Source organism: Oncorhynchus clarkii, chromosome 9 (assembly GCF_045791955.1).
Source record: "Oncorhynchus clarkii lewisi isolate Uvic-CL-2024 chromosome 9, UVic_Ocla_1.0, whole genome shotgun sequence".
NCBI lineage: Eukaryota > Metazoa > Chordata > Actinopteri > Salmoniformes > Salmonidae > Oncorhynchus > Oncorhynchus clarkii.
Window position 1 is genome coordinate 53,736,169 of NC_092155.1, and position 17,496 is coordinate 53,753,664.

The 17,496-nt window shown below is 41.0% G+C and overlaps 1 protein-coding gene across 4 annotated transcripts in view; it reads right to left on the reverse strand.

Annotated features, from left to right (window-relative positions):
* Nucleotides 1-17,496, reverse strand: part of LOC139416563 (calsyntenin 1) — a 68,369-nt gene that overhangs the window by 35,534 nt on the left and 15,339 nt on the right. For all 4 annotated transcript variants that reach the window (XM_071165329.1, XM_071165332.1, XM_071165330.1 and 1 more), the window contains exon 2: nt 1,378-1,500. In XM_071165329.1, the coding sequence (XP_071021430.1) occupies nt 1,378-1,500 (123 nt within the window). The remainder of the gene's footprint in view (nt 1-1,377; nt 1,501-17,496) is intronic.

Consider the following 17,496-nt stretch of genomic DNA (forward strand, 5'->3'; position numbering starts at 1 on the left):
ACGATTAATCAGTATCGGATTTTTTCGGTCCTCCAATACTCGGTATCGGTGTTGAAAAATCATAGTCGGTCGACCTCTAATGCACACACCAATGATGTATGGCACACACCAACACACCATTCTCACACAGACATTCAAGCCATGGATTCAGCATCCCTGCTCATCCCATCGAGTACAGTGGCACTGCAGTGAACCTTGTTTGTACTTTGCTGGGACACGCTGTCCACTTTCCCTGCCCTCCTCATCAAAGGGGTGAGTGGTGTACAAAGAAGGGCAGCGTGGAGCGCTCCATTGAACTCCAATTTACTACTGTAAGAGGAACCCATCATGTGCAATGAATGGGCATTTTGATTCCTCTTCACGTTGAGTTCTCTATTGGGCTGGGTTATGCACCCTGTCGTTCAAATCAAATACATTATCAATCTGGAGTAGACGGATCATTTCATTGTGGTCAAGTTCTAGTCTAGAATATAACAGGAACATAATAAGTACAGTAAATTCACTTAATGTGTGATAAAAAATAAAGGGGCAAGGGCACAACAAGGGACATGGGAGAGTTGTGTAGGGAGTACTGAAGATCACATAATGAATGGGATGGAGGGGAAAAAAGCCATTCCCAATACCACAGTGCTTTGAACCTCAGCCAAAGTCAATCTCTTGTATGATTAAAAAAAATTAAAAAGTGCCCTAATGCTGCCTTGGCACATATCAGTTTAATTGTGCCTCTCCTCGGAGATGAACATTAAAAGGGAAACTTCTGATTGATCTGGATATGAAAGGATCCTTAGGGTGGATATGGGGACCAGCTGCGGACCACTGTGTGGTAAAAACAAATCTAATATGCAATATCTCCCCTGGCAGATTTGGAACATAAACTGGGTGGTGCACTTAACGAAGATTAACGTAGAGTGTATGACTGGACTTTGCAGAAGGAGCACAGATGACATAGCTTGGCCGTAAATTAAAGAGATCAACTTGATGCTTCTTCACATACTACAGAGGTCAAAGTGGGTTTAAGATCATGTAGAGACATCAAGTAAATAGATTCCCTATGAATGCTATAACATTGTATCATGTGTAGCTACTGCATCCCCAATTCGCTACTGAAAAGTCTCTGAAGAGCAAAGCAGCATGAGTAACCAATGGAAAACAATAAATTATAACATCTTTGTGACTGCTCGCTATCAAACCACTGACTTGCAGAATTGTACACCTGGAATTTTGGAAATTGATTTAATCCAATGAATCTGTAATGGTTATATTTTTTCTCATCGCCTTATGGTAAATGAAAGGAGAGAAAAAACAGAATCCATGAATCGAGGGGTTTAAAGAAAATGACCTATCAGGTTAGTGTAGAAGAAAAAGCTCCTCTCTCACCTGCGTAGCGCAGTGGGGCGTCTTTGTCCAGGGCGATAAGTGGAGGGTCCAGAAGTACTTTGTCGTCATTTTCTGTTACGATGCCATGATACGTCGTCTCGATCCATGGCTTGTGCTTATTAACTATAGAAGAGAGAAAGAGACAAAATTAGCTCCCATGCATTTTCATAAGAAAAACATACAAGGTTTTGAAGCACCTGATTCAGGGACAAAGGTAAAAGCCTTAGGGCAAATTAAAAGTAGAGCGGCCTGACCCGATACTTGAAACTATAGGACTACTGTGGGCCGTTCTCCCAATCATCTAGTCCTGAACTGGCACACTTGAAGACATTCCAGTAATCAGCCAGCCTTCAAGCACAGGATTCTCTAAACACTTTCAGCTGGGCAGAGATACTGAGAGAGTCCGAGACACAGATCTATCCCTCAGAATACACAGACCCACACAGAATTTAAAAACAAATCCAATTTTGATATACTCCCACATCTATTAGGTGAAAAACTACAGTAGCAAGATTTGTGACCTGTTGCCACAAGAAAAGTACAAACTATATTTATGTCTATTTATTTCCCCTTTCGTACTTCAACTGTTTGCACATTGTTACAAGACGGTACATAACCAGTAATATAACATTTAAAATGTCTCAGTTCTTTTGAAAAGTTTGCAAATTTAATATTTACTGTTCATTTCTGATTGTTCATGCCACATTTATTAACAATTCATCTTGCTTTGGAAATGTAAACATGTTGTTTCGCATGCCAATAAAGCCCTTTGAATTAAGAGAGCAAGAGCACATTGGGCTCCAACAATGTACCTTAAATTAAAATGTTCACTCAGTCACAAGTTAAAGTCTTTGTTTTAGACTGCACCTTGCCTCCTGGGAGTTTCTACCACCCACCTACACCTCCGTCATGGACCCGTAAACAAAGCCTGCTCAAGCTTGGCTACACAATTCATGTATTTTTCTGAAAGATATCAATGCATACATATACAATTGCGCAAAAGCACTTGCAGCAAATCTAGAGGTGCTGACACAGTTTCTTCCAGTTGAAGCCAAATTCTTCAGCAAAGAGCACCAAAGCCAGGTGGGGGTGCACCGCTCATTGCCCGCTTATGCCAAGTAATGGTAGGGGAAACATTGACTCAGCCACACTAAGTGGATGAGGTTTGACAGCATTGTCATCGGGCCAATGACTCCTGCAGCTTGAGTCCCAGCAGAAACTGTGTGGACCAGCAGTCTGGCTCATTAGAGCTTTGTGCTCTAGTCTGTTGGCCCGGGACACGGCCCCAGCTGCAGACAGGATTCACTTTTAGCTGGCGGCTGCAGAAAAAGCTGCAGTGAGTGACACATTTGGGCTGGATTACAAACATGTGTTGATGCGAGCAAGGGATAGTGGAATCGCACTCTCGAAGTAAATATGGAGCCACTCGTGAATCAAAAGAGTGACTAGCTAGGTGTTGGTGATGTCAACACTGACACCGATGAATGTGGCCGACTCTGACAGAGACGGGCATGGGGCATGATAAGAAATACGGTAAGCTGGCCAGGCATGTGTTGTCTGTTGGGATCCTGAGAGTGGTAATAGATGAATTGATCTGACAGGAAGATGGCAAAATAAGGAACTCAAAACAATATACAAGGTACCCCTTGTATATAGCCTCGCTACTGTTACTTTACTGCTGCTCTTAAATAAATAAAAAATCTCAAAGTTTTTTGTTGTTGTTGTTTTTTACGTATCTATTTTTTCAAAACTGCATTGTTGGTTTAAGGGCTTGTAAGTAAGCATTTCACTAAGGTTGTATTCGGCGCATTTGACAAATACAATTTTATGTTGAACTAAAGTTCAAGTGTCCTGACCTCAGAATGACCCCTTGAGCCAGTCTTGTGGTTACATTCTGCTTACAGTAACAACTTAATCAAAGAACCAAATCATAGGTTGCCCATAAAAGAAAAACAAACCAAACACTATGCTTCTTTTCAAGGTAGTTCAAAGTAGCAGTTTATCTATACCTCGTGAAACTGTGTCTAGAGGACCATGAAAGCCTGGAAGTTACATCTACCTACCTACATTTTGCATGTGGCCAAGACTGGCAAATCCCATTAGCCATCTAAAATTTAACACAATTTTTCTTTTACATTTTCTCCTGTGCAAACATTTGGTTGTGTTTAGTAATTGTGGAATGGGAAACAACTAGGTCGACCGATTATGATTTTTCAACGCCGATACCGATTATTGGAGGACCAAAAAAAGCTGATACCGATTAAATCTGACAATTTTTTTTTTGGGGGGGGGGGGTAATAATGACAATTACAACAATACTGAATTAACACTTATTTTAACTTAATATAATACATAAATAAAATCAATTTAGCCTCAAATAAATAATGAAACATGTTCAATTTGGTTTAAATAATGCAAAAACAAAGTGTTGGAGAAGAAAGTAAAAGTGCAATATGTGCCATGTAATAAAGCTAATGTTTAAGTTCCTTGCTCAGAACATGAGAACATATGAAAGCTGGTGGTTCCTTTTAACATGAATCTTCAATATTCCCAGGTAAGAAGTTTTAGGTTGTAGTTATTATAGGAATTATAGGACTATTTCTCTCTATACCATTTGCATTTCATATACCTTCGAATATTGGATGTTCTTATAGGCACTTTAGTATTGCCAGTGTAACAGTATAGCTTCCATCCCTCTCCTCGCCCCTACCTAGGCTCGAACCAGGAACACAACGACAACAGCCACCCTCGAAGCAGCGTTACCCATGCAGAGCAAGGGGAACAACTACTCCAAGTCTCAGAGCGAGTGATGTTTGAAACGCTATTAGCGCGCACCCCGCTAACTAGCTAGCCATTTCACATCGGTTACACCAGCCTAATCTCGGGAGTTGATAGGCTTGAAGTCATAAACAGCGCAATGCTTGAAGCATTGCGAAGAGCTGCTGGCAAACCGCACAGAAGTGCTGTTTGAATTAATACTTACGAGCATGCTGGTGCCTACCATTGCTCAGTCAGACTGCTCTATCAAATTATAGACTTAATTATAACATAATAACACACAGAAATACGAGCCTTTGGTCATTAATATGGTCAAATCCGGAAACTATCATTTCGAAAACAAAATGTGTATTCTTTCAGTGAAATACGGAACCGTTCCATATATTATCTAAATAAATAAAGTCTAAATATTGCTGTTACATTGCACAACCTTCAATGTTATGTCATAATTAAAATTCTGGCAAATTAGTTCGCAATGAGCCAGGCGGTCCAAACTGTTGCATATACCCTGACTCTGCGTGCAATGAACGCAAGAGAAGTGACACAATTTCACCTGGTTATTATTGCCTGCTAACCTTTCTTTTAGCAAAATATGCAGGTTTAAAAATATGTACTTCTGTGTATTGATTTTAAGAAAGGCATTGATGTTTATGGTTAGGTACACGTTGGAGCAACGACAGTCCTTTTTCGCGAATGCGCACCGCTTCGATTATATGTAACGAAGGACACGTTAGATAAACTAGTAATATCATCAGCCAAAGTAACAAAGCCTACCATCAGCAAGGGCATTGAAGATGAAACCTGGCTGGGTCTTTCAGCATGACAATGATCCCAAACACACCGCCCGGGCAACGAAAGAGTGGCTTCGTAAGAAGCATTTCAAGGTCCTGGAGTGGCCTAGCCAGTCTCCAGATCTCAACCGCATAGAAAATCTTTGGAGGGAGTTGAAAGTGTGTGTTGCCCAGCAACAGCCCCAAAACATCACTGCTCTAGAGGAGATCTGCATGGAGGAATGGGCCAAAATACCAGCAACAGTGTGTGAAAACCTTGTGAAGACTTACAGAAAATGTTTGATCTCTGTCATTGCCAACAAAGGGTATATAACAAAGTATTGAGATAAACTTTTGTTATTGACCATTAAAAACCTACAATGTGATTTTCTGGATTTTTTTTTCTCATTTTGTCTGTCATAGTTGAAGTGTACCTATGATGAAAATTGCAGGCCTCTCTCATCTTTTTAAGTGGGAGAACTTGCACAATTGGTGGCTGACTAAATACTTTTTTGCCCCACTGTATATGGATTACGTGATAGTAAAAATAATATTTTACAAAGTGACATGATATAATTTAACACATTACTTAGTCTATCCTGTCATATCATCATGGCTACTTAGTTGTACTTAATTATTCAAGTTATTCCAAAGTTGTAGCCTACATGTCTTTTATGTAATCCGGAGGTACACTACATGACCAGAAGTATGTGGACACCACTTCAAATGAGTGGATTCGGCTATTTCAGCCACACCCGTTGCTGACAGGTGTAGAATATTGAGCACACGGTCATGCAATCTCCATAGACAAACATTGACAGTAGATCAGACCATACTGAAGAGCTCAGTGACTTTCAATGTGGCACCGTCATAGGATGCCATCATTTCAACAAGTCAGTTTATCCAATTTCTGCCCTGCTATAGCTGCCCTGCTGTTATTGTGAAGTGGAAATGTCTAGGAGCAACAACGGCTCAGCCGCTAAGTGGTAGGCCACACAAGCTCACAGAACAGGACCGCTGAAGCCTGTAGCGCTTAAAAAACATCTGCCCTCAGTTGCAACACTCACTACTGAGTTCCAAACTGCCTCTGGAAGCAATTTCAGCACAAAAACTGCTCTTCGGGAGCTTCATGAAATGGGTTTCCATGGCCGAGCAAATGCACACAAGCCGAAGATCACCATGAGCAATGCCAAGTGTCAGCTGGAGTGGTGTAAAGCTCGCCGCCGTTGCACTCTGGCACAGTGGAGATGACAGGGTGATTAACAAAAGGCTAAGCTGTGTTTCAATATATTTCACTTGTGATTTCATGAATATGAATATTTTCTAGTAATATTTATGTCCGTTGCGTTATGCTAATTAGTGTCAGTTGATGACAATTCTCCCGCATCCGAGAGGTTAAAAAAGGAACCATCAGCTTTCATATGTCCTCATGTTCTGAGCAAGGAACTTAAACGTTAGCTTTTTTTCTTTTTTTTTTACATGGCACATATTGCACTTTTACTTTCTCCTCCAACACTGTTTTTGCATTATTTAAACCAAATTGAACATGTTTCATTATTTATTTGAGACTAAATGTATTTTTTTTATTTATGTATTATATTAAGTTAAAATAAAAGTGTTCATTCAGTATTGTTGTAACTGTCATTATTACAAATATATATAAAAAATAAATAATTCAAGTAATAAATAAATACATTTCAATTATACATACATACACATATATATATATACATACATACTTTCGCACGGCACTGTATTCGGCCCCCTTGAACTTTGCAACCTTTTGCCACATTTCAGGCTTCAAACATAAAGATATAAAACTGTATTTTTTTGTGAAGAATCAACAACAAGTGGGACACAATCATGAAGTGGAACGACATTTATTGGATATTTCAAACTTTTTTAACAAATCAAAAACTGAAAAATTGGGCGTGTAAAATTATTCAGCCCCCTTAAGTTAATACTTTGTAGCGCCACCTTTTGCTGCGATTACAGCTGTAAGTCGCTTGGGGTATGTCTCTATCAGTTTTGCACATCGAGAGACTGACATTTTTTCCCATTCCTCCTTGCAAAACAGCTCGAGCTCAGTGAGGTTGGATGGAGAGCATTTGTGAACAGCAGTTTTCAGTTCTTTCCACAGATTCTCGATTGGATTCAGGTCTGGACTTTGACTTGGCCATTCTAACACCTGGATATGTTTATTTTTGAACCATTCCATTGTAGATTTTGCTTTATGTTTTGGATCATTGTCTTGTTGGAAGACAAATCTCCGTCCCAGTCTCAGGTCTTTTGCAGACTCCATCAGGTTTTCTTCCAGAATGGTCCTGTATTTGGCTCCATCCATCTTCCCATCAATTTTAACCATCTTCCCTGTCCCTGCTGAAGAAAAGCAGGCCCAAACCATGATGCTGCCACCACCATGTTTGACAGTGGGGATGGTGTGTTCAGGGTGATGAGCTGTGTTGCTTTTACGCCAAACATAACATTTTGCATTGTTGCCAAAAAGTTCAATTTTGGTTTCATCTGACCAGAGCACCTTCTTCCACATGTTTGGTGTGTCTCCCAGGTGGCTTGTGGTAAACTTTAAACAACACTTTTTATGGATATCTTTAAGAAATGGCTTTCTTCTTGCCACTATTCCATAAAGGCCAGATTTGTGCAATATACGACTGATTGTTGTCCTATGGACCGAGTCTCCCACCTCAGCTGTAGATCTCTGCAGTTCATCCAGAGTGATCATGGGCCTCTTGGCTGCATCTCTGATCAGTCTTCTCCTTGTATGAGCTGAAAGTTCAGAGGGACGGCCAGGTCTTGGTAGATTTGCAGTGGTCTGATACTCCTTCTATTTCAATATTATCGCTTGCACAGTGCTCCTTGGGATGTTTAAAGCTTGGGAAACCTTTTTGTATCCAAATCCGGCTTTAAACTTCTTCACAACAGTATCTCGGACCTGCCTGGTGTGTTCCTTGTTCTTCATGATGCTCTCTGCGCTTTTAACGGACCTCTGAGACTATCACAGTGCAGGTGCATTTATACGGAGACTTGATTACACACAGGTGGATTGTATTTATCATCATTAGTAATTTAGGTCAACATTGGATCATTCAGAGATCCTCACTGAACTTCTGGAGAGAGTTTGCTGCACTGAAAGTAAAGGGGCTGAATAATTTTGCACGCCCAATTTTTAAGTTTTTGATTTGTTAAAAAAAGTTTGAAATATCCAATAAATGTCGTTCCACTTCATAATTGTGTCCCACTTGTTGTTGATTCTTCATGTTTGAAGCCTGAAATGTGGCAAAAGGTCGCAAAGTTCAAGGGGGCCGAATACTTTCGCAAGGCACTGTATGCATGCATGCATGCATGCATGTATGCATGTATGCATGTATGCATACATGCATGTATGCATACATGCATGTATGCATACATGCATGCATACATGCATACATGCATACATGCATAGCAGCAGATAGGTTTTTACACGATTGAGACAGTAATGGTTCCACAGATGTTTTATATTTTTAATACATACATACATACATACATACATACATACATACATACATACATACATAAAAAAAATATATATATAAAATCGGCCAATTAATCGTTATCGGCTTTTTTGGTCCCCCATTAAATCAGTATCGTTAAGGGCGTTGAAAAATCATAAATCGGTCGACCTCTAATAATACTGACCCATGTTGACTCCATTACTTCCTACAGTTGTGTCAAGTTGGCTGGATGTCCTTTGTTGAGTGTGAAAAACCCAGCAGCATTGCAGATCTTCATATAAATCAGTACGCCTGGCACCTTCTACCATACCCAGTTCAAAAAGGCACAGAAATATTTTGTCTTGCCAATTCACCATCTGAATGGCACACATACACAATTCATGTCGCAATTGTCTTATGGCTTAAAATCATTTTTTAACCCTTCCTCCCCTTCATCTACACTAACAAGTGACATCAATAAGTGATCATAGCTTTCACCTGGATTCACCTGGTCAGTCTGTCATGGAAAGAGTAGGTGTTCTTAATAATCTGTATACACAATGTGTAATCTAAATATATGGCTCTGGGAGACCTAATGAGGTTTTTGAAGAATCAGAATGGATGGAGCACCGAAAACACCTTAACAGCATGTCTCACATGACCTGAAGTGTGGTGGTTGTCTATAGACAGATTGCAAGACCAGACTACCTCGATAAGCTGCTTTAAGTCTCCACAGAATCTCAACCCAACAGAGGGATACATTTAGGTCACATCAGTGGGCATGCTGCTTTTCCAATGATCAACCACACCATAACTTGGGACAGCCTAATTTTTGAGTGTCCTAACTACATGGGATAATCTTATATATCACAGCACTACGCCATTCTTTCTAGTATGTGGAGCACTACTGCTATCAAATGAATTATAGATGTCTTGTGTAAACAACTATAGTGTTTCTCCTGGGTAAACTTATTTTTCACTTCAACAATATAACATAATTTCACTTCATCAGCTGGGACAGAATGTACAAACCAGCAAGCAATCTACCCTATTTGCCAGCCCACTGGTACAGATACAGCAGAACATGGTCATTCACAAGCTAACCATCTCTGGTAGTGTTATTGAACCTTGTATCAAGTTGCTCTGCAATGTGTGAGAGACATGAGTCATACATGTGAACGGGGCATGTGGTGACTGACAGTGAGATGAGATAGTAATTGCCTGAATAAAGAACAATAAAATACTGAGCATTGCTCACAATCCATCAAACCACCCTACAGCTAGACTAGAGTAAAAAGAAAAGAGATTGAGGTTAGGACTTTTTATATTCAGAAGGAGTTGATAGTTACTATTTCAGCCAAGAGTGAGAAAGTCAAAGGAGACTCTTTCCCCTCTAAACAAGTGGCAACCTAAAATGTGGAAACATTCCCTCTGAAAACATGCCATGAATCTCCACGCTATGTCATTGAAAACTAGTTTAAATCTCACACACACACACACACACACACAGCTTCTATAAAATGTACATAGGCTAAAACAATCCTATTTAAAGTGTGAAATTCAACACATCGTTTAGTGCACGCCGTGTGAAATTGATGTTAAGCCCCTTAAATCACCTGATTTACTTAAAAGGCACATCCAGGCATGGGACATGTGGGGGGTGGGCCTTTACTCTTTTCTCCTCCATTGTTTGTACAAGCAAGGGGGGGTCAATTACACAAATTAAGCTATCAGAGCAACTCCTCGAATGGCCTATTTCTTGAAGTCTGAATTTTTGTCTAAGGGGCGGTGAACTAATTGATGTAACCACTGTTTCCTTCCTCCTCATTAGGATATGCGACTGAGGACGAGATTTGGGTCTTGGGGGTGTGCTTTGATGTGGGTGTCTCTTGAGTGTTCGCACGTGGGAAGCGTTTGCACATTCACTCTGACAAAACAGTACACAGTTACAGTCACTCACCCTTCTAGATAACTTGAAACAGTCTAACTAAGTAATGTGTCTGGAGGTAGCCTAACTTTTTTCGGCAATTAGCTTCATCCCACTGCTGTGGGACCGTGGCAAAATTGGTTGGACTTCGGATAGCCCATCTGTGGGGCTAGTTAGGGACCGTCAATCAATTATGCAATGTAAATGGAACAATATTTTCATGTTGAACACCTTTTGTTCATTAAACGCTCTCAATAGTTTATAGTTGGTTTGAGGTTAAGTCATTGACATTTTAAACTATTGAAAATGTAATATATTGTCCATTGAGTAATTTACGGATGGTCCATAACTAGCCCCAGAGGGATATCCAAAGTCAAACCTAATGTACCACCGGCATTACAATCGTGTTGCGTGCAGCTTTGTGCCAAATTGATGATTACTTGGGTGCTGGCAACTGTGGGCAGGATTGAAATAAACCTAACCCAAGGAAAACTGTGGCATACCTTTTATTCCTTGGCATACTATTTTTTATAATCATCTCGCAAATCTCAGTTTTGGATGAGACTGAGTTTTTAACCAAAATTATCCCATTTACACTTTGTAGTAAATTTTGACACTATAATAAATGTTTCAGGCTCATATCGATGCCACATTGGTTGAAAACGACCTGAGAATTTGGCTTTTCGGTTCAGCTGCGCTTTAAGTGTGTGTAAATTACTGTATATTTGGGATATTGTTTTAAAAAAGGAAACAAAATCTCTGGAGTGCAAAATCTGTTGTGCAGTGGCGGTGAAGATCGACACCATGTGACAGCAAGAACAACATCCAAATTGAGCCCCAATTTGCACAAATGAGGCAGTTATTTCACTTCCTGATGTTAGCTACTAATTGGACCATTTCAAATGATTTGTGTCTGTAGCCTGCTAGCACTAATGGTTTGTTATTACCACAGAGTTTTAAAACCCAGTTCCAACAGGCCAATACTTCCGGGAATACCTTGCCAAGCAGCTTCAACAGACCAGACTGGGGGTTTGGGTTTGGAAAATCAATGGGAGAAGAGAACAATTATTCCTTAGTTGTTAATTTAAAAAAAGGTTAATCTCAACTTCGATACTTTCTACAGACAGCCAACCGGTTACAGATCACAAGATCTTATGGAGTTTCTCTCATCTTGTGCAGTGTGGAAAGAAAGCCTATTGCATTTTTATTTTTATTCAGATATCAAATCAAAGTTTGTCACGTGCACCGAATACAACAGGTATTACAGTGAAATGCTTACTTACAGGCCCTAACCAACAGTACAATTTAAGTTTTAAAAAAGAAGGTATTAGGTAAACCATAAACAAGTAAAGAAAAAAAACAGTAAAATGACAGTGAAAATAACAGTAGCGAGGCTATATACAAGTGGTACCGGTATAGAGTCAATATGCGGGGGCACCGGATAGTCAGGCTAATTGAGGTAATACGTACATGTACAGTTGAAGTCGGAAGTTTACAAACACTTAAGTTGGAGTCATTAAAACTTGTTTTTCAACCACTCCACAAATTTCTTGTTAACAAACTACAGTTTTGGCAAGTCGGTTAGGACATCTACTTTGTGCATGACACAAGTAATTTTTCTATCAATTGTTTACAGACAGATTATTTCACTTATGTATCACAATTCCTGTGGGTCAGAAGTTTACATACACTAAGTTGACTGTGCCCTTAAACAGATTGGAAAATTCTAGAAAATGATGTCATGGCTTTAGAAGCTTCTGATGGGCTAATTGACATCATTTGAGTCAATTGGAGGTGTGTGTACCTGTGGATGTATTTCAAGGCCTACCTTCAAACTCAGTGCCTCTTTGCTTGACATCATGGTTAAATCAAAAGAAATCAGCCAAGACCTCAGAAAAAGATTTGTAGACCACAAGTCTGGTTCATCCTTGGGAGTAATGTCCAAACTCCTGAAGGTACCACATTCATCTGTACAAACAATAGTACGCAGGTATAAACAGCATGGGACCACGCAGCTGTCATACATACTGCTCAGAAAGGAGACGCGTTCTGTTTCCTAGAGATGAACATACTTTGGTGCGAAAAGTGCAAATCAATCCCAGAATAATAGCAAGATGCTGGAGGAAACAGGTACAAAAGTATCTATATCCACAGTAAAACGAGTCCTCTATCGACATAACCTGAAAGGCCGCTCAGCAAGGAAAAAGCCACTGCTCCAAAACCGCCATAAAAAAAGCCAGACTACAGTTTGCAACTGCACATGGGGATAAAGATCATACTTTTTGGAGAAATGTCCTCTGGTCTGACGAAACAAAAATAGAACTGTTTGGCCATAATGACCATTGTTATGTTTGGAGAAAATACTTTCAAAGTTGTGGCAAAATGGCTTGAGGACAACGAAGTGGCCATCACAAAGCCATGACCTCAATCCTATAGACAATTTGTGGGAAGAACTGAAAAAGCATGTGCGAGCAAGGAGGCCTACAAACCCGACTCAGTTACACCAGCTCTGTCAGCAGGAATGGGCCAAATTTCACCCAACTTATTGTGGGAAGCTTGTGGAAGGCTACCAAAAACCACATTTGACCCAAGTTAAACCATTTAAAGGCAATCCTACCAAATACTAATTGAGTGTATGTAAACTTCTGACCCACTGGGAATGTGATGAAAGAAATAAAAGCTTAAATAAAATCATGCTCTCTACTATTATTCTGACATTTCACATTCTTAAAATAAAGTGGGGATCCTAACTGACCTAAAACGGGGAATTTTTACTTGGATTAAATGTCAGGAATTGTGAAGACCTGAGTTTAAATGTATTTGGCTAAGGTGTATGTAAACATCCGACTTCCAACTGTAGATATAGTTAAAGTGACTATGGATAGATGATAAACAGATAGCAGCAGCATAAAGGAGGGGTTGGGGGGGGGGGGGAACACACACAATACAAATAGTCTGGGTAGCCATTTGATTACCTGTTCAGGAGTCTTATGGCTTGGGGGTAAAAGCTGTTGAGAAGCCTTATGGTCCTAGACTTGACGCTCCGGTACCGCTTGCCATGTGGTAGCAGAGAAAACAGTCTATGACTGGGGTCTGACAATTTTTAGGGCCTTCCTCTGATAGCGCCTGGTGTAGAGGTCCTGGATGGCAGGCAGCTTAGCCTCAGTGATGAACTGGGCCGTTCGCACTACCCTCTGTAGTGCCTTGTGGTCGGAGGCCGAGCAGTTGCCGTAACAGGCAGTGATGCAACCAGTCAGGTTGCTCTCAATGTTGCAGCTGTAGAACCTTTTCGGTCTCCTGAGAGGGAATAGGTTTTGTCGTGTCCTCTTCACAACTCCTTGGTGTACTTGGACCATGTTAGTATGTTGGTGATGTGGACACCAAGGAACTTGAAGATCTCAACCAGCTCCGTCGATGAGAATGGGGGCATGCTCAGTCCTCCTTTTCCTGTAGTCCACAATCATCTCCTTTGTCTTGATCACGATGAGGGAGAGGTTGTTATTCTGGCACCACCCGGCCAGGTCTCTGACCTCATCCCTATAGGCTGTCTCGTCATTGTCAGTAATCAGGCCTACCACTGTTGTGTCGTCTGCAAACTCAATGATGGTGTTGGAGTCGTGCCTGGCCATGCAGTCATGGGTGAACAGGGAGTAGAGGAGGGGACTGAGCACCCACCCCTGAGGGGCTCCAGTGTTGGGGATCAGCGTGGCAGATGTGTTGCTACCTACCCTCACCACCTGGGGGCGGCCCGTCGGGAAGTTCAGGATCCAGTTGCAGAGGGAGGTGTTTAGTCCCAGGTTCCTTAGCTTAGTGATGAGGGCACTATGGTGTTGAATGCTGAGCTGTAGTCAATGAATAGCATTCTCACATAGGTGTTCCTTTTGTCCAGGTGGGAAAGTGCAGTGTGGAGTGCAATAGAGATTGCATCATCTGTGGATCTGTTTGAGCGGTATGCGAATTGGAGTGGGTCTAGGGTTTCTGGGATAATGGTGTTAATGTGGGCCATTACCAGCCTTTTAAAGCACTTTGTGGCTACGGACGTGAGAATAGTAGAAGATATTTGACTCACTTAATCATTGAAATAGGTGAGCCCGTCTCTTGACACCAACAGGTCAAACCTCGGAGAGAAGGGGAAGAGGGACACTCGAGTTGTTTTTCTCAGGCAGTCTGCAGCGATATTTAGATTTTGTTGAAGCAAGAGAGGAGAAGACGGTCTTACATAAGTAGGTAGAATGAAAGGGGATTAACGACTTCACTGCCATCTGGCTGAGTAACGGGTATTGTCCATTGCTGAACACCCAGAATGTGGAAAGGCGCATCTCATTAAAACGAGCGTGCAAGCCTTGGTACAGGACAGTTCCAATAGTTTATCCTCAAGAACCGGTGTCAAGATGTGAGTCTCTTCAGTGCTGGTGAAAGGATTACGCATCCACTGCTTTCCCAGGCGTGGATCACATTGTGAAGGAAAGTAATCCTCGAATTTAAGCAGTTTGAGAGTTTGGCTCACATATAACCCCATTAATTTACGCATCACCGACATCAGCCAGAGTTGAGAAAAGGGGGAACATATCGAAAATGCCTCTATCCACCAATTTTTTCATGCCGAATCAACTAATTTGAAGGGGTGTCCACATACGTGTGTGCACACACACACAGTGCATTCCGAAAGTATTCAGAACCCTTGACTTTTTCCACATTTTGTTACGTTACAGCTAGGGATGCACGATATATCGGTGAGCATATCAGAATCAGATGATATTAGCTAAAAATGACAACACCAGCCCGATGTCTAGTTTAACTCCGATGCGCAAAACCGATGTCAAAGCTGACATGCATACCTATACAACGTAAGTAGATGATGTCATATGCCACAAAAAAAACAGTGCTACACAGAAAGCAGAAAAATACTAAGCGCACACATCCAACAACTAAACAAGTTCAAGTCGAGTAGTCATTTGAAAGGATAACATTTCAGCGAGACAACTCAAAAGGAAAAATCCATTAACACCAAGATAATGGAATTCATTGCTGTTGACAATCAGCTGTCCTCTGTCATGATGGTTGAGCCCCCAGTACACACTATTTTTCAGATGTTGCCCTTCCAGAGTTACAGTATTGTTGAAACGTACATCTATGAGCTACTTGCTATGGGCGTCACCGCTATTAGCTTCACAAATTACATTTGGACCAGCGATGTCAACCCCATGAGCATTAGGAGTCTGACAACAAAGTGGGTCGACGAGGATTTTGTACTGAGGAAAGACGTATTTGCACGCTCAAAAAATGTGCTGGTTCTCATACCAATGCTGCTATTTCAATAGCATTTGAGAACATGTTTAAAACTTGGAAACACTCCTAGCTCCATTCAAACAACTGACTCGAGAAATAAGCTAATCAACTGCATCTGCAGCAAACGTGATACCCTCTGTCATGGCATTGAAACGCCTGCTCAACAAAACTGCAGACAGGTTAAAACTTAGAAAACTACTCAAGGCTGTGAACAAGCGATTTGGTGGCACTCTCTCTGAGCCTCTTTACTGTGTTGCCACCAGGCTAGATGCTAGGTACAAGGACCGCTACTTCGATGCAGACAAGAAACAGGGTTTACATGTTACAGACACAGCTGGACAAGTTGAAAAGACAGTGGGCCAATTGTGCACTGCCCAATCACTGCTGGATGTGATACAGCCTGGATTCGAACCAGACTGAAGTGACGGCTCTTGCACTGAGATGCAGTGCCTTAGAATGCTGCGCCACTCGGGAGCCCAAATAACTGTACTAGAATGCTTAAAAGGCTGCAAAATTTTTTTATATTGGTTATCGGTATCAGGTTGTTCTTGGCAAGGAAAATATTGAATATCGGTATTTGTCAAAAATGTAATATCGGTGCATCCCTAGTTACAGCCTTATTCTAGAATGGATTTAATTATTTTTTCCCCCTTCATCAATCTACACACAACCTATAATGACAAAGCAAAAACAGGTTTTTATTAACTTGTGCAAATATATTAAAAATTAAAAGAAGAAATATCACATTTACATAAGTATTCAGAGCCTTTACTCGGTACTTTGTTGAAGCATATTTGGCAGCGATTACAGCATCGACTCTTCTTGCGTATGACGCTTCAAGCTTGGCACACCTGTATTTGGGGAGTTTCTCCCATTCTTCTCTGCAGATCCTCTTGGCTGTGTGCTTAGGGTCGTTATCCTGTTGGGAGATGAACCTTCGCAGCAGGCTGAAGTCCTGAGCGCTCTGTTGCAGGTTTTCATCAAGGAGCTCTCTGTACTTAACCTTTCCCTCGATCCGGACTAGTCTCCCAGTCCCTGCTGCTGAAAAGCATCCCACAGCATGATGCTGCCACCACCATGCTTCACTGTAGGGATGGTGCCTGGTTTCCTCCAGACGAGACGCTTGGCATTCAGGTCAAAGAGTTCAATCTTGGTTTCATCAGACCAGAGAATCTTGTTTCTCATGGTCTGAGAGTCCTCTAGGTGCCTTTTGGCAAACTCTAAGCAGGCTGTCATGTGCCTTTTACTGAGGGGTGGCTTCAGTCTGGCTACTCTACCATAAAGGGCCTGATTGGTGGAGTGCTGCAGAGATGGTTGTCCTTTTGGAAGGTTCTCCCTTCTCCACAGAGGTACTCTGGAGTAGAGGTCGACCGATTATGATTTTTCAACGCCGATACCGATGCCGATTATTGGAGGACGAAAAAAGCCGATACTGATTAAAATCGGTCGATTTTTTTTTTTTAAGTATTTTTAATAATGACAATTACAACAATACTGAATGAACACTTGTTTTTACTTAATATAATACATCAATAAAATCAATTTAGCCTTGTTTAAATAATGTAAAAACAAAGTGTTGGAGAAGAAAGTAAAAGTGCAATATGTGCCATGTAAGAAAGCTAACGTTTCAGTTCCTTGCTCAGAACATGAGAACATATGAAAGCTGGTGGTTCCTTTTAACATGAATCTTCAATATTCCCAGGTAAGAAGATTTAGGTTGTAGTTATTATAGGAATAATAGGACTATTTCCCTCTATACCATTTGTATTTCATTAACCTTTGACTATTGAATGTTCTTATAGGCACTTTAGTATTGCCAGTGTAACAGTAGAGCTTCCATCCCTCTCCTCGCTCCTCCCTGGGCTCG